The sequence below is a fragment of the Megalobrama amblycephala genome, linkage group LG15 (assembly GCF_018812025.1).
Source record: "Megalobrama amblycephala isolate DHTTF-2021 linkage group LG15, ASM1881202v1, whole genome shotgun sequence".
Lineage (NCBI taxonomy): Eukaryota > Metazoa > Chordata > Actinopteri > Cypriniformes > Xenocyprididae > Megalobrama > Megalobrama amblycephala.
The window spans coordinates 15,213,756-15,238,739 of NC_063058.1; the positions used below are offsets into that span (position 1 = coordinate 15,213,756).

Sequence of the window (24,984 nt, forward strand, 5' to 3'; positions counted from 1 at the left end):
AATTAAGGAATGCAGTGGTGTGTGCCATACCCAGCGTCTGCAGCATACCAATGAAGACCTGCCCACCTCTCCGTACTCAGGTATAGCCCACCCCTGCCAGGATCTAATTAGACCATCTCTTTGTAAATGGGAATGAGATTACAGGACAGGATAGCATGCCGTTTGCTGCGGGTTGCTGGAGGTCACAGCTAAGTCATTACCTACCCCTAGATTGAGCCCCGAATGACACAGGGAGAATGAAAATAGAGTCATTAGCCATACTGCCTTTATTCAGAGAAACAGTGCACTTACCCTTCTGTTTACTAAGTTACATTCAATGCATTCGGGTTTTCTGTGTGTAGAAACTTCACTATGGTTGTTGTTTTAACTCCTGCGCAGAGTGTGTGAGTACATAAATATGATTTATAAACTGGGGAGACCCAAAAAAAATGTCCCAACAAGGTCAGAGATTTCTAGTATTACTATCCTTTTTGGGAAAATTGTGCAAAAATCAAGAAAGAAAGGACCAAGACCACATATAACACTTATCTTGACTATATTTTACATTTAATTTGGTGTCTGTCTCTTTATATTGTTTCAGTGCTCTGCCCTTATCACCAATGATTTACAGTATGAGTTTTGTTCACCTAATAACAGTCATAAAAATGTCACTGCAGAAATGTTTTATTGTTTTCTTTTTTACTTATATATCTATGTATGCATGTATATACATAAACATATTAAAAAAGAAAAAGTGATACAGTATCTCTTTATCTGTCTATACATTTTGAGTATTTGTGCGTATTTATATTTGTATGCTGCACATTAGCCTCACAACTTGTCAAAGTATGTAGGCACTTGTAAGGACACTAGCAAGTATCACTTTGAAACTAACCATAAAAACATAGATGATTACTGATCTTCAAAATCTATGATAATAAATAAACATTAATAAAAGTAAACTTCAACTTTATATGCAGTGCTATCTTACAATATCAAATGTTTACTTATGAGTTTCAGCAGAAGACCAGTTATACTTTTGTCAGCTAGCTACCGGCTTCTAGTTTACAGTAAGAGCAATCGTAAACAAACCCACAACACCTGCAAATGATTCACCGCAAACACCAAAGCGCCAAAACACCAATGAGTTCATCACGCCATTATGATTATGCAACAGTGAATTACTCTTCAAGTGCTGTTTTATGTGAGAAATACATATTCATATAGTTTATATCAGGAAGCACAGGTGGAATCTCTTCCATTTGGTGTACTAGCAAATGTTTTGCAGGTGTGCACGTCTCATTTCATTTCTTAGACTCAAGACTGAATGCTAAATATTTCCGTTTCATCCTTATGATAAGCTGATATAAAATCTAAAAAACAAAAAACCCAGAAAAGACAAAGAAAAGAGGCCTAACACAAGTAGCCGTTACTGATGTCAATGCCGTTACACTGTCCATTCTTGATTGTCTCCAGGGAGTCCTGCTGCAGGTAGTGAGGAACAAGGCGAGACTTCCTGTCGTTACGCCGCCTCCCGGTCCGGCAGACTTCCGCGTCATCTTCATCCTCTTCCGCGCTGGACGTGTTGCCGTTCACCTCCATGTCCAGTTCGTTGGCACCAAACGGGTCACTGCAGGATGAATATTCGATCTCCTCCATGCAAGGCGGCTCGTCGTCCTCGAAACAACTGCCGAAATAAACACAAAGGTAATAAGTTGGCTACTAAAGTGTTGTTATCGTTAACTAAAACTATTAAAACTATTTTGATTACTTAAAATAAAGCGGAAATAATATTAATATATAAATACTTGATGAAAAACTAACTACAATTAAAAAAGTTGCCTTGTCAACTAACTGAAATACACTAAAATAAAAATGAAAGGCACAATATGTAATTTTTTGCCACTAGAGGTCGCCGTGAATGAGCGTGGAATCATGGGAGTTGTCGTCTTCAGCTCCACAGCCGATGGAAAGGAATCCGAAAGACTCGGGCAGAAATCATGTTCGTGGATGTATTAAAGTTTTTCTAAAGTTACGGTGGTAATTTGCAGTAATCTAGATCGATATTATTAAAACTGGAAAATGATGGTAGTGCGCATATGACATCATCGACAGGCGACGCAATGACACGGTCCGTGTCCTGGTTAAAATTGCTGATTTCTCTGGATTTAAACATTGTTGGAAAAGTTTGGGATAATGTCAGCACACAAGTCAACAAAAAATATAACATTGTTCCATTGGGCATCATTAACTATGCGCCGATTCAGGCCGAAGGCCCCTTTAAATCGTGCGCTCCCTGCCCCCCGAGCTCTTGACTATAATACAGTGGATTTACAAAGTTCACACAGCTAATATAACCCTCAAATGGACCTATTTAGAAATATTTTCAAAACTCACGTCCAAGACTTTTGGACAAAAAGTACCCTAGCATCTTTATTGCTACGTGCAGGTAAACTGGTGGCAATTATAAGAGAAGTCACAGAGAATTGATTGACTGTCATAAAGCTGAAAGCAATGTACTGATTTAGAATCAGATTTAATAATAAGTATATTTAAATCTAAGTTGTGACTTTGATAATCTGGTTTATTTATGATACTTTTTGTATTAGCTAATAGAAGTTCAGAATGGCTGATAATTTAAATATTTAGTAGTCAAACTGGCTGGTGAGTGAAAAAGTAAATTTCAAACCCTGTACATAATACTAAAAAACAACCGCAAGGCATTTGAAAAAGGCCGTAGTTTTGAAAAAACTGTAAATCATCACTTCATCACCACAGAGCGAAATTAATTTGAACGGAAACGCATCGCTCTGTCCCCGCTGCCGCATCTGGCGAAGGACGCTGTGACCTTGAGTTTGCAGAGCGTTTTGATTGACAGTAAACATAAAGCCCAGTCACACTAATCAGATCAAAACCACAGGGATCCATGGAGAATGTGGATGTGACGAGCAATCCGATTCGCCCGTCCTCGCCACCGGTATATGTGTGTGCGCACGCGTGAGTCTGTTTATCATTTTCTCTGCCCTGGGTGGAAATTAAAGGGAAAAAAATAACATCTGGTGTGCCACAATGTGAAGAACAACATTGTATTTTTCCCTCTTCATTATATGGGAAAGATGAGATGACGCTCTGGGTGAAAGACAGAGTGTGTGGGAGCGGTCTCATGAGACACAGGAGACATGTCCCTTTCACAAACAAATCACGTCCTCTTGACTCGCAAAATGAACCAATTTGTTATGCGGTTGTCAGTGTGGCAACAGGTGCGTGTTACTCGTCTATTCTTCTGGCTGTTACTGGGTGTCCAAATTCAGTGCGGGACACATAACAAGCAAGGATATTAGTGTCAGTTTTGTGGTCGGAGCACCTGTCTTTTGTAAGGAGAGATGATTTGCATATAAAGACCTCATGACTGAGTCTAATGCGGCCTTTTGAGTATTTCGACAGTTCTTTAAAAAGGAAGTTTAAAGGTGCCCTCGAATGAAAAATTGAATTTATCTTGGCATAGTTAAATAACAAGAGTTCAGTACATGGAAATGACATACAGTGAGTCTCAAACTCCATTGTTTCCTCCTTCTTATATAAATCTCATTTGTTTAAAAGACCTCCGAAGAACAGGCGAATCTCAACATAACAATGATAAAAATGATAAAAAAAATTATATCAATGCTTTTGTGTTCTCTAGCAAATGGTTTGTGTTTGCTTTGTGTTCGCTCGTAAAACTTTTGCATTCTTTGGGAGCAAACGAACAAAACACAAAGGTATTGCGAGCGAATACAAAGATTCTCAGGAGAGCACAAAATCACCATGTCCCTTTAGGGGCTCGGTAAGATATATTATTATTTAATTTTAAACATATTGGAAGCAATTTTGTCCTTTATGTCAGATGAGCTCTGGAGACTCATTGAGTTATGACACAGCAGGAAGGACAAAATCATTATCGACTTCCGTAGAAATACCGCAGAGACGTGTCAATAACCTTTCGATGTCACAACAGAATGAACTCATAACGTTCCGTTTTAAGGAAACAGGGCATCTTTTTCTGTGTAAGCTACACCACCTCAAACTACTGTTTGTAGCAGTTCAACAATGATGTGGGTTTCTGACTTAATGAGCTCTATTCTTGACTTCTCTGAAAGCAAAGACTTAGTGTACTTATGCAGGTCTGCTTTCAATTACTTTAAGTGGCCACTGAGAGCGAGAGCTGTGTTCATTTCGGTGCCGCTTGGCCACGGGGAGTCCATGCATCTTTATGCCAGTCAGCAGGTCAGCTTTTCAGCACTCAATCATAAAAACACAACACCGCACATCTCGAAAGATCATATGACGACAGTATACAACAGTCTTATTCTCAGAATAAGAGAGAACGTGAGATAGATATAGGGGAGACTGGAGCTAGTTGTCTCACTTTTTTTCTCCATATGTGTCTCTATGGGGGGGGGGGGGGGGGATTCCGTATTCAACTTACAAAGAAAGCATAAAACTCTCACAGTGCAAAAAGCTTATGCTACGTCCTACGCCTTCCCTATTCAACTTACGGAAAAATCTTAACTGACACAACGCCAGCTCTGTTTTTTTCGTAAGTTGAATATGGAAGGCGGTCTGGTGGAAGCTAGATATTTTACTTCATAACTTGTTACATATGGATATTTTATTTACACAAAGGCATCGCTTGGCTTCAGAAGGACTTTATTAACAATGAATGAGTCGTCACTTCAGCATTGTGTATCAGACATTGCCACCTTGTTGAATAAAGGTGAATTGCACTTATTCCGTCATCTAAGATTCAATTATTGTGGTGCAGAAAAAATATACGTACACTCATACACACCTCGGGTCATTAGCGACCCTATACAATTTTTACAAAAAATGAATACAAAAATAGGCATTCTTTTACAATTTTAGGATTTTTTTCTTGTTATATTCTTTATAATGACTTGATTGAGGTTGATGTCTAAGAAGGTTGATGTCTAACTTTAAAAAATGAACGAGGAGGAGGGTAGTGAATGACGTCCCGGGTCACTAAAGACCCGAGGTATGCATTTAAGGGTTAAAGGATTAGTTCACTTTCAAATTAAAATTTCCTAATAATTTACTCATCCTCATGTCATCCAAGATGTTTATGTCTTTCTTTCTTCAGTCGAAAAGAAATTAAGGTTGATGAAAACATTCCAGGTTTATTCCGTTGGGTTCCGTTGAAGTTTATAGTGGACTTCAACGGACCCCAAGCGGTTGAAGGTCAAAATTACAGTTTCATTGCAGCTTCAAATGGCTTTAAACGATACCAGACGAGGAATATGGATCTTATCTAGCAAAACGATCTGTCATTTTCTAAAAAAATTAAAAAGTACATGCTTTATAAACACAAATGCTCGCCTTGCAAGTGCTTCCACCAGACCACCTTCTGTATTCTTCAAAAAGCTTACGCTGTATGTCCTACACCTTCCCTATTTAACTTACAGAACTAACACTGCGCCAGTTCTGTTTTTGCGTAATTTGAATACGGAAGCTAGATATTTGACTTCATAACTTGTTTAAATATGAATATTTTATTATACAAACGCATCGCTTCGCTTCAGAAGGCCTTTATTAACCCCTTGGAGCCGTGTGGAGTACAAGTTTATGATGGCTGGATGTGGATGGAAGCTTTTTCTTCAGCTTATACTTGTGGGTCCCTTTCACTGCCATTATAAAGCTCTGATGCGTCAGGATTTTTATTAGTATTTCTTCGATTATTTTCATCAGAAAGAAGAAAGTCATTTACACCTAGGATGGCTTGAGGGTGAGCTTGGGCTAATTTTCATTTGAAAGTGAACTAATCCTTTAAGTTTAAGTATTTCATATAATATTTATATTTATTTCAGCTTTAATAGTTTTAGTTAAAGTACTGTTTAATGCCACTAAACTTCTGTGACAACATGCCCCAGTGGCGGGCACTCTGTAGGGTAACAGCCAGATAAAGACTCCTTGATTTCATTTACAATCCATTTTACTTCTGTAATGTAACATATTTCAGAATTAAACCATATTCAACAAGAAAAATAAATGTAGAGTGGGACTTTATCAATCGAGAAATTACTGGATGTTGAAAAGTAGGTGCACATGCCAGAATGGAAACAAAAAAGGGCCAAAATAGCTATTTGACTATTGGTTAACATTATCCAACAGGCCTAAATGACGTCAAAGGAAAACAAAAGTTGTTTCAGAGGAAAAACAAGTTACTGCATTATAATTTAAGATTATGAACACAATATTTGTAATATGTAACATCTGGCCCGGTCTCCTCTATGGAAAAAGAAAGCACAAAATGGAAAAAGAAAGAATAAAATCTATAATTCAATTCCCTAAAGTCAATGGTGTTTTAGGGGAAGTTGAGTGTCTTGTGTGACTAATTTGCTCCAGGTTTCCAGAAAACAATCACTTGCCATTTCAATTAATCCAAGATCATTTGCAATTCACTGTACGGATGGAAGACAATCAATGACTATAAGGAGGATTATGCTGCTCTGGCTGGAGACTGAACACAGGGACTCTGGGGGATAAATAAACGGACAGTTGCAGGGTTTGCGCTTGACCATTCAGCAGAGAGCACTTGCTTTTACATGCGCTTCCACTGTCAACCAGCAGGGGCTAACTGGTCTGTGCTAAACAGCCAGATAAAGACTCCTTGATTTCACCATCCTAAAAGCAGAGGAAGAAACAAAACGTTGCTCTTTAGAAATAAAATATCTGATATATTGTAGCTATAATCTAACAATAACAATACAAAGCTTTAAAACAAGTACTTCCTGTATCTCAAACAGTAGAGTATGGTGCTAGCAATGGGTTCAATTTCCAGGGAAAGCAAGATCTGATTAAATATGTAGCTTTGGATAAAAGCGTCTGCCAAATGCATGAATGTAAATTCACCCAGAGCAATTATGTAAATTAAGCTGAAAAAAATGAGACATTCAGAAATTCAGAAATTATGATGTCACAAATATCATTTCATTATGTATGTCTGTCCACATTTACATATCAACACACATTCAGTAGTCAGCATCGTGGTGGAGCATCAGTAGTCATTTCATATTCAAAGAGGATAATGTCTTTATTATATTACAGTATATTAAATTATATAAAATGTGCAAATAATATATACTATAATGCATATACGTATTTGTATGCAAAAGTCTAAGGTAATGACCGCAATAGGTAATGACCTTTGACCCTACCCATAATTCTTTATGAATGTCCTATTTATGTCATTATGCTTTTTATATATGACTCCATATATTCAACATGGCTGATGGTTGATGAGCGAAATACCTCTGGAACGATTTAATCTCTCAAAATACAACTAACAACAACAAAAATATATGATTACAACGTTTTAAAATTCACTTGTTGGGGAAAAAAAAAAAAAAAAAAAAACGTTTTCACCGTTTGACTTTTCAAACGCTTGTTTTCTGCCCTAGTTTCCTTCCACCTCCTCCAGTGTGTGTTTACCCAGCAGAAATAACTTCAGTCTTGTTTTGCTATAGGTTTGATGGTTCAGAGCCTTAAATATCTGATTTGCGCTATTATCGACTCCAAATGCTCAGAGCCATCTTTTAGACACGGGAAGCAGCTCGACAAATCCACTATTTTGGTTTAATGATCTACAGCAGTCTCTGTTGGCTCGGCTAAATTGGTACACGTACTTCTGAAACACTAACGCGTTCTCTATTTGTCATCTCGCCAGCACGCTAGCAGAAAGAGTCTGAATTGCACTTTGGATAGTTGCTAAGTAAATATATCATGCATTCAAGTATTATGCAAATATTTACAAGGCCTGTGCCACATCTCGATGAATGTGAATACAGAAATGTGGCAAAGACACTTTTTTCCCCTCTTGTGGTACACAAAAGAATCAATAGTACACAGAAACTGACCCTGCAATCTACATACACATTGTGAATGCAGACATTTGATTGCATTATTATTCTGACAGGCTCTATATGTCTGCCTGGAAGATGATTTCAAACAAACAAGATTTTCTAACAATTTGTTTATATTGTAGACTATAAACTGCAAAAAATAAAAAAATAAAAATATCATTACCTCGAACAACCTCTCCGAGTTACAAGTATGCTTTGGCATTTTGGCTGTTTTCAGCATGTTTTGTGTTTATAATTCAAAGGTATTCTCAAATCTTGTCAGGGGTAATCAATAGACAACAAACTGTGGCTTAGACATAATTAGGAAAGCATATTTCCATTTTCTTCTGTGAATATTTAACACATACATAAACACAAACAGACGAAATAATTTTAGGGACAAATGTTTTTAAAGGTGATGTGATTTTTCTCAATCAATCAATCAATCAATCAATCAATCAATCAATCAATCAATCAATCAATCAATCAATAAATCAATCAAATGCATACATTAAAGAGTTAGTTCACCCAAAAATAATGTAATTTATTACTCACCCTCATGTCATTCCACAGCCGTAAGACCTTCGTTCATCTTCAGAACACAAATTAAGATATTGCTGATGAAATTCGATGACTCATTGAGGCCTCTATTGAGAGCAAAGCCATTCAAACTCTCAAGATCCATAAAGGTACTAAAAACATATTTGAAACAGTTCATGTGAGTTCAGTGGTTCTATCTTAAAGGTGCCATCGAACATTTTTTTTACAAGATGTAATATAAGTCTAAGGTGTCCCCTGAATGTGTCTGTAAAGTTTCAGCTCAAAATACCCCATAGATTTTTTTGAATTCATTTTTTTAATTGCCTATTTAGAAATGCGCCGATTCAGGTTGCGGCCCCTTTAAATGCTCACGCTGCCCCGCCCACGGAGCTCGCGCTTGCCTTAAACAGTGCATAAACAAAGTTTACACAGCTAATATAACCCTCAAAATGGATCTTTACAAAGTGTTCATCATGCATACTGCATGAATGTGTCGGATTATGTGAGTATTGTATTTATTTGGATGTTTACATTTGATTCTAAAGGAATTTGAGAGTGTGATCCGTGGCTAATGGCTAATGCTACACTGTTGGAGAGATTTATAAAGAATGAAGTTGTTTATGCATTATACAGACTGCAAGTGTTTAAAAATGAAAATAGCGATGGCTCTTGTCTCTGTGAATACAGTAATAAACGATGGTAACTTTAACCACATTTAACAGTACATTAGCAACATGCTAACAAAACATTTAGAAAGAATTTACAAATATCACTAAAAATATCATGTTATCATGAATCATGTCAGTTATTATTGCTCCATCTGCCATTTTTCGCTATTGTTCTTGCTTGCTTACCTAGTCTGATGATTCAGCTGTGCACAGATCCAGACGTTAATACTGGCTGCCCTTGTCTAATGCCTTGAACATGGGCTGGCATATGCAAATATTGGGGGTGTACATATTAATGATCCCAACTGTTAAGTAACAGTCGGTGTTATGTTGAGATTCGCCTGTTCTTTGGAGGTCTTTTAAACAAATGAGATTTACATAAGAAGGAGGAAACAATGGAGTTTGAGACTCACTGTATATCATTTCCATGTACTGAACTCTTGTTATTCAACTATGCCAAGGTAAATTCAATTTTTAATTCTAGGGCACCTTTAATATTATAAAGCGACAAGAATTTTGTGCACCAAAAAAAAAAACATAATGACTTTTCAACAATATCTATATGGGCCGATTTCAAAACACTACTTCATGAAGCTTCTGAGCTTTGTTTCAAATTAGTGATTTTAGAATTAGTGACTTTGGCGCTCTGATTCACTGATTCCATTCGTAAAGCTCTGAAGCAGTGTTTTGAAATCGGCCCATATAGATATTGTTGAAAAGTTGTTATTTTGTTTTTTTGGCGCTTTATAATATTAAGATAGAACCACTGAACTCACATGAACTGTTTCAAATATGTTTTTCGTACTTTGATGGACCTTGTGAGCTTGAATGGCTTTGCTCTCAATAGAGGCCTCAATGAGCCATCAGATTTCATCAACAACATCTTAATTTGTGTTCTGAAGATGAACGAAGGTCTTACGGGTGTAGAACGACACGAGGGTGAGTAATAAATGACATTATTTTCATTTTTGGGTGAACTAACCCTTTAACATTGAAAAAGATTGGTAAGATTTTTTTTTATGTTTTTGAAAGAAGTCAGACCAGGGCTGTGCTTATTTTATCGTAAGTACAACTGAAAAGAGTTGTGCTGCTTAATATTTTTGTGGAAATCATAATACTTTTTTCCTCCACAATCCTTTGATTGATTTTAAATAGAAATCTTTTGCTATCTTATGAATGTCTTTACTGTCACTTCTGATCAATTTTAAGCATCTTTGCTGAATTAAATGAGTTAATTTCTAGGTCATTTTATATATTTTTTTTTCAAGTCTCCCTGTAGTCAATAATTTTACCCCATAAATTCATCTTTGATCACCAAAATGACATATTTAAACATTTTTTCCTGTGCCTTATATATAACTCTATACCCTTGTCTCATTTAATATACACAGATAAATTAATATGCAAATTAGTGCCACCTCCACTCGCTCACGCCAGCTCAGAGATCCACTTGGTCAACTTACTGAGGTAAACGCTGCACAATGGTATCGTTCTTTACAACATCAGACACATAACGGTAATTAATATAATTAGCCTTTTGCTTGACTATGTTATCAAACAGCTAATAATGTGTTGCTAATGTTACACAAACCATGTTCCCATTCGCCATGTCAGAGTCAGATAGCTGCCTTTTAACAATCAGTATCCTTACAAATGCTTTGAACAACTCAGAACGTCAGTGGAAAAAGGCATATAGTTCATCATAACATCGTAATATAGATCATGCACCTGCCATATTGCTAAATCTACACGATTTTTCATATCAACAGAAAAATCTGGGATAACCTGGCTTCTCTTAAGACTTCCCTGCTAGTTCGCTGTTAATGATATGCTAAAGCCCGCCGGTTGACATGATTGGCTACAAGGTAGTTTGTGACGTCAGAAACACCAGTGATTTCAAACTGCAGGTTTGAGTCTCTTTTTTTTCACTGCAAGGAGAATATACTAAGCAATGGTGTTGACATATGAATTTGCACATGGTTTGTCTTAAAGCATATTAAAAACACCTCATAGACATATAAACAACATTAAAAACTTGATTTTTACCAAAAGGGTTCTTTAATAACTGAAGAAGTTTTTTTTTAACTTGTAAGAGCGACATTTTCATAATGGTTATAGATTCATTGTCAGTCCTAAAATGAGATTTTTTATGTAATTCAACCACAAATATTTTATTTACATAAGTCATTTCCTCATTTAGTCTCCTGTGGCTTGTTTATTGTGTATGTACAATAGCAGAGAAACCTTTGTTAGTTTTTGTAATTATATGCAATTTCTATCGGATTATCTATGTCATCCCATCGACAAATTCCGGAGCAATCAGAATCAACAATCAAAGCACAATGCAAGATAGAGACAGGGCCAATCTGCTCCCAGCATCGGCTCCTGACCAAGAACAATCCATGGGTCATTAGAATTCTCCCCTCGCTTGTTTGATAAAGGGTCTTAGCAGCTTGAATTTTAAAAGCCTAATTTTGCAGTGAGGGAAAAAAAAACAGCTTCAGTTGGGGCTGGAGAAGACATTTTTGACACTTTTGCTCTATTCAAATAAAAAAGCAAGAGCAATGAAACAAACTGGACGTCTCATTCATTCACAACACTGCTGTTCTGACACAAGCTCAAGATGCATTCAAATCACTATATTCATGCACAGCGGATTGTGCCATAAAGTTGATTTGACCAATTTCAGTTTCAGCAACTTCAATTTCTGTGTACTCCAACCAAACTTTGATGCCACCATCAAAACTTTATTAATACTATGCTCACAGGGAAATGCTACAATAAAACAAAATATATTTGAATATTTGGTAACACTTTACAATAAGGTTTCATTTGTTAACATTAACTAACAATGAACAACACTTTTACAGCATTTATTAATCTTATTTAATCAAAATCTCTGCATTTACAAATAATAACTATAATAATTGTATCTGTTAACACTACTTAATGCGCTGTGAACTAACATGAACATTTTTATTAACATTAACAAAGGTTATTAAATGCTGTAAAAATATACTGTTCATTGTTAGTTTGTGTTAGTTAATGCATTAACTAATGTTAATAAATGAGACCTTATTGTAAAGCATTACCAAATATTTATTTATAAATCCAAATATTAAGTTAACCCTTAAATGCATACCTCGGGTCTTTAGTGACCCGGGACGTCATTCACTACCCTCCTCCTCGTTCATTTTTTAAAGTTAGACATCAACCTTCTTGGTATTCCTCAATCCATTCATTATAAAGAATATAACAAGAAATAAAATTATAAAAGAATGCCTATTTTTGTATTCATTTTTTGTAAAAATTGTATAGGGTCGCAAACAACCCGAGGTGTGTATGAGTGTACGTATATTTTTTCTGCACAACAATAATTGAATCTTAGATGACGGAATAAGTGCAATTCACCTTTATTCCACAAGGTGGCAATGTCTGATACACAATGCTGAAGTGACGACTCATTCAGACAGAAAACAAAATAATAAGAAAAACATGAAATGGCTCAGCGATTTACTGCAGAGCGAGTACTGAACGCAATCATATATTACTGTAACTGTTACTGGATTGATCTGGTGAAGCTGTTAGCGATCGAAATATTGATTTTGAAGATGTTGAAAATTATATAGTTTTGAGAATACGTTTGAGATCGCGAATGGGTTCATATTCGTGACCTCAAACATAAAACTAGCCCATTATTTGCTGAATTTACTGGGAAATGAGCTCTGACGAGGACAGCGGTGATGGTCAAACCGAGCCATTTCAAGCTCCAAAAGGTAACAAAATACAATTTATTTTATTCTTCTGTAATTGTTACTCTAATATCAGAGGAGTTTTATATTATCGCGACAGGCAGAGATCCTTCCATGTTAGATATAGATCCGGGTCAATAAAGACTCGAATATATAAGAATGATTGGCGAAACAGTCATGCATTTAAGGGTTAAAAGTCTTAATATATAAATGGAAATTTAAATATATAGTTAACTCTTATTATGTAAATGTAAATTGTAATTAATACTTCAAGCAGCATTGAAAGGGCCCTTGCACCCAGGGCCAACACCACCCGGTAGCCTTAGGAAAACAGTGAATAGTGGGCAACATGCATTTAAGCCTGTAAATATAGGAGAAAAAAAGTAATTTTGATGCACCACACTTCCTGTTGCCAGCAGGTGACGCTTTGACTACAACTGAATATTGCCATGTAGATGTCTTCAGGTCAGAACTATTATCATGCATGTGAAGTTTGGGGCAGATTGGACATTGTGTTTCAACAACTTCCTGTTTCGTTGCATTAATCGCATGCTTTAGCACTTAGCCAAGTGTTGCATGATTTAACGTGTTTCTAGCATGTTTGGAACTTCATGGCATATTAAAATGTGTTTATGGGAGTGTAAAGCATACCATTTCAGGCCGCCACAAACACGCCGTTGAACGAAAACTCAAGATCTTCACGATTTAACATCGCTAAGGCCTTAAGATTAGACTGACCAAATATTTAGTAATTAATTATTAAAAAAAAAAAGTATCGATTTGTTGAGTAACATTAAATCTTAATAATGACTTACAACGTGTCCTAACCAGATGCGATAAGATTACAGTGATGAGCAATATGACTGTCCACACTAGACGTGACGCGACAATGAGAAGCGATAAAATCAATCAAAAACCACAGCCAATCAGAAGAGAGTGTGGGCGGGCTCCCTCAGCAAGAGCACAGCAGACACAATGAACTGGGTAAGTACATAGTAAAATTCATAAATGTTACACCATTTAAACATTATTTAAAGTACATATGGAGTGACTGAACCAATCTTTGTCATAGAATACACCTGTTTGTTTGCATTGAGTTGACAGTTTGAATGTTCTTGTGCCCATTTATTTATTTCGCTCAAAAGCTGGGAATACAGAATGATATTCAAACTCACATAGACGCTTTTAACATTAAATAAAGTACATAAACAGTACCTGATATTATCATTGCCATATTTTTGGGATGTTGTTCCAGCCACGATGTCACAGAGAAATAGAAACCATTTCTAAAAAAGAATCGTCACGTTTATCGCTTGTCGTGGCATCGCATCGTGTCTGGTTAGGACACGGTGTTATACAACCCTCCCTAAACAAAAAGATTTATTTTAGTCCAAACTGCTGAACTTTAAGATGAATTAACTTTAAGTTAAGTTAATGTGCATTGTGATGAGGACAGATACAATTTTGGTCACTAAGTTAAACTTCAAAGTCATCCTTCTACTTTAACCAAGTTCATAAGCATGAGGAGGCAGCAAAATGCTTTGTTTTAATGACATTACTGATATTTTAGCTCTTTAGAATGCAGAACCATGATTTAACTACACTTAAAAATGAATTAAGTATATCTGGAGAGAGGTGGACACAACCACATGGCATGTAATTGCTTCTCAAGTCCCCTGGTAAAGCCCTGCTCCAGAATATTTATATATATATAAATAAAACTACTTACAATGGATTACAGTTTCACATCCATGAACTACTTGGTGGCAGTAAGTACGGATAAGTCAGATAATAGTACTTAAATTGTACTTACCTTTCTTGAAATACCATGCTCTTTACAGAATTATGACACTGTGACTTACGAGATTTAAACCTGCAAACTAACTAGCAAAAGTAATGACATAATAAACTATATATAATAATAATATACTAATAAAAATGTAATCAGTTTAAATAAATTCATTATTTTAAGATTTAATTATGTAGCCCTGACCCATCGAGGTATGGTCTCCACTAGAGCCCTGAAGGTGTGCTGTGGTATCTGCACCAAGATGTTAGCAGCAGATCCTTTAAGTCCTGTAAGTTGCGAGGTGGGGCCTCCATGGATCGGACTTGTTTGTTCAGCACATCCCACAGATGCTCAATCGAATTGAGATCTGGGGAATTTGGAGACCAAGTCAACACCTCAAAGTCGTTGTTGCGCTCCTCAAACCATTCCTGAACCATTTTTGCTTTGTGGCAGGGTGCATTATCCTGCTGAAAGAGGCCACAGCCACCAGGGAATAACGTTTCCATGAAAGGCTGTACATGGTCAGCAACAATGCTTAGGTAGGAGGTATGTGTCAAAGTAACACCCACATGGATGGTAGGACCCAAGGTTTCCCAGCAGAACATTGCCCAAAGCATCACACTGCCTCAGTCAGCTTGCCGTTTTCCCATAGTGCATCCTGGTGCCATGTGTTCCCCAGGTAAGCGACGCACACACACCCAGCCATCCACATGATGTAAAAGAAAACATGATTCATCAGACCAGGTCACCTTCTTCCATTGCTCTGTGGTCCAGTTTTGATGCTCACGCTTTCAGCAGTGGACAGGGATCAGCATGGGCACTCTGACTGGTCTGTGGTTCCCATTCAGTCGGTCACTTCGACGTACGTCGGATGACCGACGAATAGGAATCTCGCTAGAGAGGCCAATCTACTTCGAGTGTAACTAAACGAGCCAATGCACATTGGCATGCAATCATATGCATCAGCTGCTCGCCTCGCAGCGCGGGTATATAATGAGCAGCAGGTGCGTTGCATCTTCAGCTTTTCGCTTCGGAGCCGAACTACACATGGTAGTATCTACGAGCGAGTGTGAAAGGAACGAGCCAGCTCTCTCTACTGCTCTCTCGTCTGGTGCAGGTGGAACAGCACAGCAGCGGGGCCGATTCTCTCCTTTTGTTTATTTTCTTTTTTTGCCCACTGAGCAAAGAAAGCTGTGTGTCAGCTGTGAAAGCCGTTCTTACGGCTGGTACGGTGCGCTTTAAAGAGCGCTGAAAAGCTGTTTTCACGGCTGGTAAGAGCGGCATCTCCAAAGAGAGTGCACACGACAGGCTGCACATTTCCCTGTCTGTGCTGCAGCGGCTTTCCCCTGCGTGCTTCGGCACTTGAAAGAGCAGTTCCTGAAAGAGCTTACACGAGTAGTTCGCGTCTTTTTAAAGATGTCGTTCTACTTGTGTGTTTCTGGATGCGGTCGTTACCTGGCGCCTCGGGATGGTCACCAGCGCTGTATCACATGCTTGGGCTTAAGGCACGCTGAGGCGGCGTTTGTGGACGAGTCATGCACCCATTGTGGGATGATGACCGTCGCGGAGTTGCGGTCGAGACTCCACTTCCTGCAAAGGGGTGGAGTCCCGGTCCCGGCGCCTCGTTCCAATCCTCCTCAGAGGGTTGCTTCGGGCGCTGGGACTGGTGACTTGAGGATCATGGTGAGCGCGCTTCCTTCGGGGAACCAACCCCCTAGGAACCCTCATCCCTCGTGCACTCCGCAGCCAGTAGAGCTGCCGGGGGAACGCGGTGGACCACCCCAGAGGTGTGTACCATCCGTATCCTTCGGAGCTCCCCATGACGACCAGATGTCGATCGCTGCATCGGAGGGTGAGCCTGATACTTTCGGGGATGACGATTCGGCGCAGCTGCCTCCTTCGGGAGTGACATCTGTGCCCGATTCAGACCCGGAAATGATGGCTATGCTTTCCCGGGCCGCCAACAGGGTCGGGCTCGTGTGGAATCCTCCACCGTGTCCCGAGCCCTCGCGGTTGGACGATTGGTTTCTCGGGGTGGCAAGGGCTGGTTCTCAGTCCCCACCCCAGTGCCTTTCTTCCCGGAGGTGCATGAAGAACTCACTGGCACATGGACGGCACCTTTTACTGCCCGAAACCGTGTCGGTGGGTCCTCCTCCCTCACCACCCTTGATGGCGGAGCGGCGAAGGGTTATGCGCGCATACCCCCTGTGGAACGGGCCGTTGCTATGCAACTGTGCCCTAACTCCACCTGGCGGGGGGAGCCGTCTCTCCCTTCCCGGGCCTGTAAGCACTCGTCGGATCTTACCGGCAAGGCTTATCAGGCCTGTGGGGAAGCCGCTTCTGCCTTACACGCTATGGCGTTGTTGCAGGTCCATCAGGCCAAGGCACTGAAGGACCTACACGAGGGTGGTCATGATCCGCAAGTTCTACAAGAACTTCGTACCGCGACGGACCTCGCGCTTCGTGCGACGAAGGTTACGGCGCGGTCAGTGGGTCGTGCGATGTCCACCATGGTGGTCCAGGAACGCCATCTCTGGCTGTGTCTCGCGGACATGAGGGATACCGACAAGGTCAGGTTTCTTAATTCCCCCGTGTCCCAGACCGGCCTCTTCGGCGACGCGGTCGAGAACTTTGCCCAACAGTTCTCGGCTGTACAAAAGCAGTCTGAGGCCATTAGTCACATCCTGCCGAGGCGGTCAGCTGCTGCACCCCCACCACCGGCGGCACCTCAGTCTGCCCGTCGCCGAGGGCGCCCCCCTGCGGCCGCCCCCGCTCCCACGCCGCAGCAGCAGCCTCCATCCAAGCGGCGTCGTGGAGCCGGTCGCGGGCGGGGTGCCCAGCCCGTCCCGCCACCCCCTAAAAAGAAGGGTGGCAAGGCCAAGTCCAAGCGGCCCTAGGACGGGCGACCCGGAGATGGATGGGACTGCTCTTCAGGAGGTGGTGACCGCACCGCTCCTTCCCCCGGAGGAGGGCCGGGTGGAGAATCTTTTGTTTCCCCTTTTTGTTCCGCCGCTGGCCCAACGACCAGCGGTACCCAAATTTTCAATAAAAGAGCAGTTTCCTCTATCTCCGGGTCCGAAGAGGGCTCGGAGGGCAGTGGGAGGGCAAGAACCTCACCACTCTCATCCACCTCTTCTGTCGCCAGCGGACAGCAGCGAGCAGCAGGCAGACAAAACCTCGACTGCTCCCTCTGTCCACCTGTGGAAGCAGGTAAGTGTTGCACAGCACACTGTGACCCCGCTTCGGGCCGCCTCATACAGAGAGCCCCCCGGGCCGCGTCCCTGCGTTCCACCTCGCTGCCCCGCGGCGGGTACGCCGGTGGTCCCCTTGGTGCCGCTTGCTCGGTCTCTGGGAGCCTGGCTAGCGCTCCCCAGTCCGTCTCGCTGGCTCCTTCGGACCATCAGGCTCGGCTATGCGATTCAGTTCGCCCGGCGCCCCCCAAGTTCAGGGGCATCCTCTTCACTACAGTGAAAGCTGCCGATGCCCCTGTCCTGCGTGCGGAGATCGCAGTCCTACTGGCGAAGGACGCGATCGAGCCGGTCCCTCCAGCCGATATGAGGTCAGGGTTCTACAGTCCCTACTTCATTGTACCCAAGAAAAGCGGCGGGTTACGACCGATCTTGGACCTGCGTCTTTTGAATCGGAGCCTCCACAAGCTACCGTTCAAAATGCTCACGCAGAAACGCATTTTCGAATGCATCCGTCCCCGAGATTGGTTTGCAGCGATCGACCTGAAGGACGCGTACTTTCATGTTTCGATTCTTCCGCGACACAGGCCATTCCTGAGGTTCGCGTTCGAAGGTCGAGCATACCAGTACAGGGTCCTACCCTTCGGGCTCGCCCTGTCTCCCCGCGTCTTCACGAAAGTCGTGGAGGGAGCCCTTGTTCCCATGAGAGAACAGGGTGTTCGCATCCTCAACTATCTAGACGACTGGCTTATCCTAGCACAGTCTCGGGATCAGTTGTGCGAACACAGGGACTTGGTGCTCAGTCACCTCAGCCAGTTGGGGCTTCAGGTCAACTGGGAAAAGAGCAAACTCGCCCCAGTGCAGAGGATCTCTTTTCTCGGTATGGAGTTGGATTCGGTCGAACAGATAGCACGCCTCACAGAGGAACGTGCTCGGTCGGTGTTGAACTGCCTGAATACTTTCAACGGCAGGACAGCGGTCCCACTGAAATTTTTTCAGAGGCTCCTGGGGCATATGGCGGCCGCAGCGGCTGTAACACCGCTCGGTCTGCTTCATATGAGACCGCTTCAGCACTGGCTTCACGGCCGAGTCCCGAGATGGGCGTGGCTACACGGCACGTTCCGGGTGCCAATCACTCAGGAGTGCCGCCAAGCCTTCAGCCCGTGGTCGGACCCTTTGTTTCTTCGGGCAGGAGTGCCCCTAGAACAAGTGTCCCGGCATGCTGTGGTATTCACAGATGCTTCGGCCACCGGCTGGGGTGCCACGTACAACGGGCATGCAGTGTCAGGGGTTTGGACGGGACCCCATCTGCATTGGCACATCAACTGCCTCGAGTTGCTGGCAGTACGTCTTGCTCTGGGCCGCCTCAAAGGCCTGCTACGGGGCAAGCATGTACTGGTCCGTACGGACAACACTGCGACCGTTGCGTACATCAACCATCAAGGTGGTCTACGCTCCCGTCGCATGTCGCAACTCGCCCGCCATCTCCTCCTCTGGAGTCAGAAGCATCTGAGGTCGCTTCGCGCCATTCATGTTCCCGGTGTGCTCAACCGTGTGGCCGACGAGCTGTCACGAGCTGCGCTGCCAGGAGAGTGGCGACTCCACCCCCAGGTGGTTCAGCTGATCTGGAAGGAGTTCGGAGAGGCTCAGGTAGACCTGTATGCCTCTCTAGAGACCTCCCACTGCCAGTTGTTTTACTCTCTGACCGAGGGAACACTCGGGACAGACGCACTGGCACACAGCTGGCCCCGGGGCCTGCGCAAATATGCGTTTCCCCCAGTGAGCCTACTTGCACAGACACTGTGCAAAGTCAGGGAGGACGAGGAGCAGGTCTTGCTAGTTGCGCCCTACTGGCCCAACCGGACCTGGTTCCCAGAACTCTCTCTCCTCGCGACAGCCCCTCCCTGGCCCATCCCTCTGAGGAAGGACCTTCTTTCTCAGAGACGGGGCACTCTCTGGCACCCGCGTCCAGACCTCTGGAAACTCCATGTCTGGCCCCTGGACGGGACGCGGAGGTTCTAGGTGACTTACCCCCTGAGGTACTTAACACCATCACTTCGGCACGTGCACCGTCTACAAGACGTGCTTACGCCTCGAAGTGGAACCTGTTCGTCGAGTGGTGCTCTTCTCGCCGAGAAGACCCCCGAAGATGCTCGATCGGAGTCGTGCTTTCCTTCTTGCAGCAAGGGTTGGAGCGTAGGCTGTCCCCCTCCACCCTCAAAGTCCAGACTGCTGCTATCTCCGCTTACCACGACCACATAGATGGCAAATCTGTTGGTCAGCACGACCTGGTCATCAGGTTCCTTAGGGGGCGAGACGGTTAAATCCTCCTCGACCTCCCTCCATACCCTCTTGGGACCTCGCTCTGGTGCTAAGAGCACTCCAGATTGCTCCCTTTGAGCCTTTGCAATCAGCAGACTTAAAGATTCTGTCTATGAAGACTTTGCTGCTGGTTGCATTGGCCTCCATCAAGAGGGTAGGGGACCTGCAGTCATTTTCGGTCGACGAATCGTGCCTGGAGTTCGGGCCGGGCGACAGCCACGTGGTACTGAGACCCCGGCCTGGCTACGTGCCCAAGGTTCCCACCACTCCCTTCAGGGACCAGGTGGTGAGCCTGCAAGCGCTGCCCTCGGAGGAGGCAGACCCAGCCCTGGCTTTGCTCTGTCCAGTCCGCGCTTTGCGACGGTACATAGACAGAACTCGAAGCTTCAGGACCTCAGACCAGCTCTTTGTCTGTTACGGAGGCCAGCAGAAGGGAAAGGCTGTCTCCAAGCAGAGGATGGCCCACTGGATAGTGGATGCCATCGCCCTGGCTTATCAAGCTCAGGGCGTGCCCTGCCCGCTCAGGTTGCATGCTCACTCCACGAGAGGTGTAGCATCCTCCTGGGCGCTGGCTCGTGGCGCCTCGCTGACAGACATTTGTAGAGCTGCGGGCTGGGCGACACCTAACACGTTCGCTAGGTACTATAGCCTTCGTGTGGAGCCGGTCTCCTCCCGTGTTCTCGCCTCAGGTCAGAGGCACGGAGAGGCCCCGGCTTAGTGTCCGCTTGCTGCGCGACATGCGCTTCTTTTCTCCAGAGAGTCCCTACAAGGCAGACCCTGTCGAGTCCTCCGACATCCCTTCGGCAGCCGACGTGGCGGAGCGTCGGTCGCCAGGCCTTACTCCGTTGAATCCTTGAGAACCGGATTTAGGCTGGGTTCCATATGTGTGACCCTACGGGGATCCCATATGCGGCTTTCCACGGTTGCTCCTAATCGAAGCCCGTGTCTTTCCCTCTGGGAGAACCCACCAAGTTGGAGTCACCCCAGTTCTTCCATATGTTGTACAACCTACAAGGTTAGTCCATATGTACTTATCCATATAACTCCTTCGGGGAAGGATATGGCTTCCGCAGCGTTCCTTATCTGACGTAAGGTTACGCTCCCAGTGGTATCTATAGTCTCACTGAGTGGGTTTTGGGAACAACAGTGATCGACCCTCTCTGTGTGAGCCCGGTCCCACCGTCCTTAGGCAAGGGGGTTCAGGTGGCTCACAACAGAGCACTGGAAGAGGGCACCTCCTGTGGCGCTTTGGTAGGGATTCCTATTCGTCGGTCATCCGACGTACGTCGAAGTGACCGACTGAATGGGAACGTCTCGGTTACAAAGGTAACCCTCGTTCCCTGAAGGAGGGAACGGAGACGTACGTCCCGTCGCCACAGGCGCTGTCCTGCTGATGCTGCCACCTGCTGGGTTCGGCTCCTCAGCGAAAACCTGAAGATGCAACGCACCTGCTGCTCATTATATACCCGCGCTGCGAGGCGAGCAGCTGATGCATATGATTGCATGCCAATGTGCATTGGCTCGTTTAGTTACACTCGAAGTAGATTGGCCTCTCTAGCGAGATTCCTATTCGTCGGTCATCCGACGTACGTCTCCGTTCCCTCCTTCAGGGAACGAGGGTTACCTTTGTAACCGAGACGTTATGCAGCCCCATACGCAACAAACTTCGATGCACTGTGTATTCTGACACCTTTGTATCAGAACCAGCATTAACTTCTTGAGCAATTTGAGCTACAGTAGCTCGTCTGGTGGATCGGACCACACGGGCCAGCCTTCGCTTCCCGCCCATGACCCTGTCACCATTCACCACTGTTCCTTCCTTAGACCACTTTTGATAGATACTGACCACTGCAGACCAGGAACACCCCACAAGAGCTGCAGTTTTGGAGATACTCTGACCCAGTCGTCTAGCCATCACAATTTGGCCCTTGTCAAACTCTCTCAAATCCTTACGCTTGCCCATTTTTCCTGCTTCTAACACATCAACTTTGAGGACAAAATGTTCACTTGCTGCCTAATACATCCCACCCACTAACAGGTGCCGTGATGAAGATAATCAATGTTATTCACTTCACCTGTCAGTGCTCATAATGTTATGCCTGATCGGTGTATATATACTATATATATACTTAAAGATAAAAAAAACAAAATCAACAGGCATTTTAAGACCTCAATGGCATGCATTAATTTCAAGAAAATGCACCATAAATTTCCTGCCCTGAACAAAATGTCAGGCTCTTCAAAAAGCTCAGGAAAAATGAGTGAGTAAAAAAAATGGAGTCCAAAGTTCCGGAAATAATTTCATTTGCAGATTAGAAGGGGCAAGCTGCGTGCCGCATGTCGGGCGAGGGAGTGTTCGTGTCTGCGTGACGGCAGGGGACAGCGATTCAATCAGCTCTCTCCTGGGAGACGGCCACCGCTACACAAGGATACGCAGCTCTTGTTTACAGTGTGTGCTCTCACAAACTATTACAGACACCTCATAAGAGATCTGCCAGCAAATATCTCCTAGAAGGCATTAAAATCAACGCCACTCAAAAGCTGTTTGCAGCCCACTTTTCAAGCTCTAATCTTCCCCTCCCTTCTCTGTCTCTGCATCTGAATGCATGTTAGTAAAAAATGTGCAGAGGTAGTTTCATTTTACAACACTTCCAGCTATCAAGCCCGTTCATGCGGGGACTGTAACACAGGGAACAGCAGCTCGGAATTTTAAGTATGCTTATAATGATTCTTTTGGAGGGTCTGTCCAATTGTGCATTAATAATTAAAGTGCAACTAAACAACTAAGCAATATGAAGTTCTGGCAAACTTTCAGAGGTACAAAACAATTAGCGGAGCTTCCCTGCGGTCGATCGGTTCAGTGATTTTGGTGGAATATTTAGAAATGAATTCTTAAGATGCCATTTCATGGATAAATGAAGGGACTAAAAAGTAGATTTAGCACATTCAATTGCTGAAAAATAACTGCAAAAATGCAATGAAAAATTAACAACCCCTGGCTCATATGCAAAATTATGTAAGAAATTTTGCTGCCTCCCGAGCTATATGTAGCATCCGCTACATATTCAATATATTCATATAAATTATTACATATAAAATTATTATATATATATATATATATAAAACAAAATATGGTATATATAATAAAATATGTAATTAATTAGGGTGAGTAATTACTTAAAGGGTTAGTTCACCCAAAAATGAAATTTCTGTCATTTATTATTCACCCTCACGCCGTTCCACACCCGTAAGACCATTCATCTTCGGAACACAAATTAAGATATTTTTGATAAAATCCGATGGCTCTGTGAGGCCTGCATTCCCAGCAAGATAATTAACACTTTCAGATGGTTTGGAGAGCATATCAAACTGCCAAAATCCCCCCCCCCCCCCCCCCCAAGTGGTGAACCATTGAAATTGCGAAACACTTATGCTGCGTTCACACCAGACGTGACTTGTGCGAATAAATCGCGCTATTCGCGCGTAGTTGGATGCTTGAACATTTTGAGTTTACTCGCTTCATTCGCGCGTGAAAATCCCGTCACAACAGACGCGAATTTGCGTCATGAGAGGGGCTCTCCCGCTCCTTTATGTGTCCCAGACTCTCCCACTGCTTTCTGTACACTTCCTCTGAATAAACACAACTTGTCAGTGGGGAAATAATTGTAAATTACAGCGAATAAGCTCAATTGGTCGTCTTTAGTTGGCTTGTAGTCTTAATATGTGTATATATATAGCTCAAATTTTACAACTTATCATATTGTCCGACCTCCTCACTCACTTTCTTTCAAACACGGTCCTTTTTATTTCTGTTTCTATAAACGTATGAAGATGTACAGTGACGGTGATTTTGTCCTCCATTGTTGTTTCGAATTTCTGCCTCAGCTCGCTACGTCACGTCACTACTAGAGCAAGCTCCTGATTGGTTAACGCGGCGCGGAAATTCGGCAAAGTTCAGATTTTTCAACTTGCGCAATTTGCGCGAATCGCTCAATTCGCGCTGCGTCATTCGCGCCGCTTCATTCGCGCGAATCGCGCCACAGGATGTCAATTTGCGTCTTTGCATTGACTTAACATGTAAATCACTCGCGCATACCACTTCATTCGCGTCCGGTGTGAACGCACCATTATGACGTAACGAAGCCTCATTTAATGAAATCACAAGAACCACTGCTTCATGAAGCAGTGTTTTGAAATCGCCCATCACTAGATATTGTTGGATAAAGTCATTATTTTGTTTTTTGGCGCACAAAAAATATTCTCGTCGCTTCATAACACTAAGTTTGAACCACTATAGTCACAGTGAACTGTTTTAAATATGTCTTTAGTAGCTTTCTGGGCATCTGAAAGTGTTAATTATCTTGCTGGCAATGCAGGCCTCACTGAGCCATCGGATTTTATCAAAAATATCTTAATTTCTGTTCAGAAGATGAACGAAGGTCTTACGGGTGTGGAACGGCATGAGGGAGAGTAATTAATGATAGATTTTTATTTTTTTGTGTGTGTGTGTGTGAACTAACCCTTTGCATCAAACAGCAGGCAACAAATATATATATATATATATATATATATATATATATATATATACATACACACACATATATATGTAAACAATGTACACATTTTCGAAGACTTGGGGTATTTATACAAAACTTTTATTTTTCTGAACCTATGACCAAAAACTATGAATTGAATATGACCAAAAAAAATGGCCTAATAAGGTAAATAATATTTAATATTTCAACTCATAAACCTGTCCTCCCTCAGAAAAATAACTAAATAATGAAGACTTGGAAAGCAGCATGACACATGCCTATTTCTCTCTAAAGACTTCTTAAATGGTCTAAATAA

At 42.7% G+C, this 24,984-nt stretch overlaps 1 protein-coding gene across 3 annotated transcripts in view; it reads right to left on the reverse strand.

Annotated features, from left to right (window-relative positions):
• Window positions 1-243: 243 nt before the first annotated feature.
• The window catches only part of LOC125247835 (cytosolic carboxypeptidase 4), a 241,369-nt gene continuing 216,628 nt past the window's right edge, over window positions 244-24,984 (reverse strand). For all 3 annotated transcript variants that reach the window (XM_048159342.1, XM_048159343.1, XM_048159344.1), the window contains one exon: window positions 244-1,666. In XM_048159342.1, coding sequence (XP_048015299.1) covers window positions 1,393-1,666 — 274 coding nt within the window. In that variant the 3' untranslated portion in view covers window positions 244-1,392. The remainder of the gene's footprint in view (window positions 1,667-24,984) is intronic.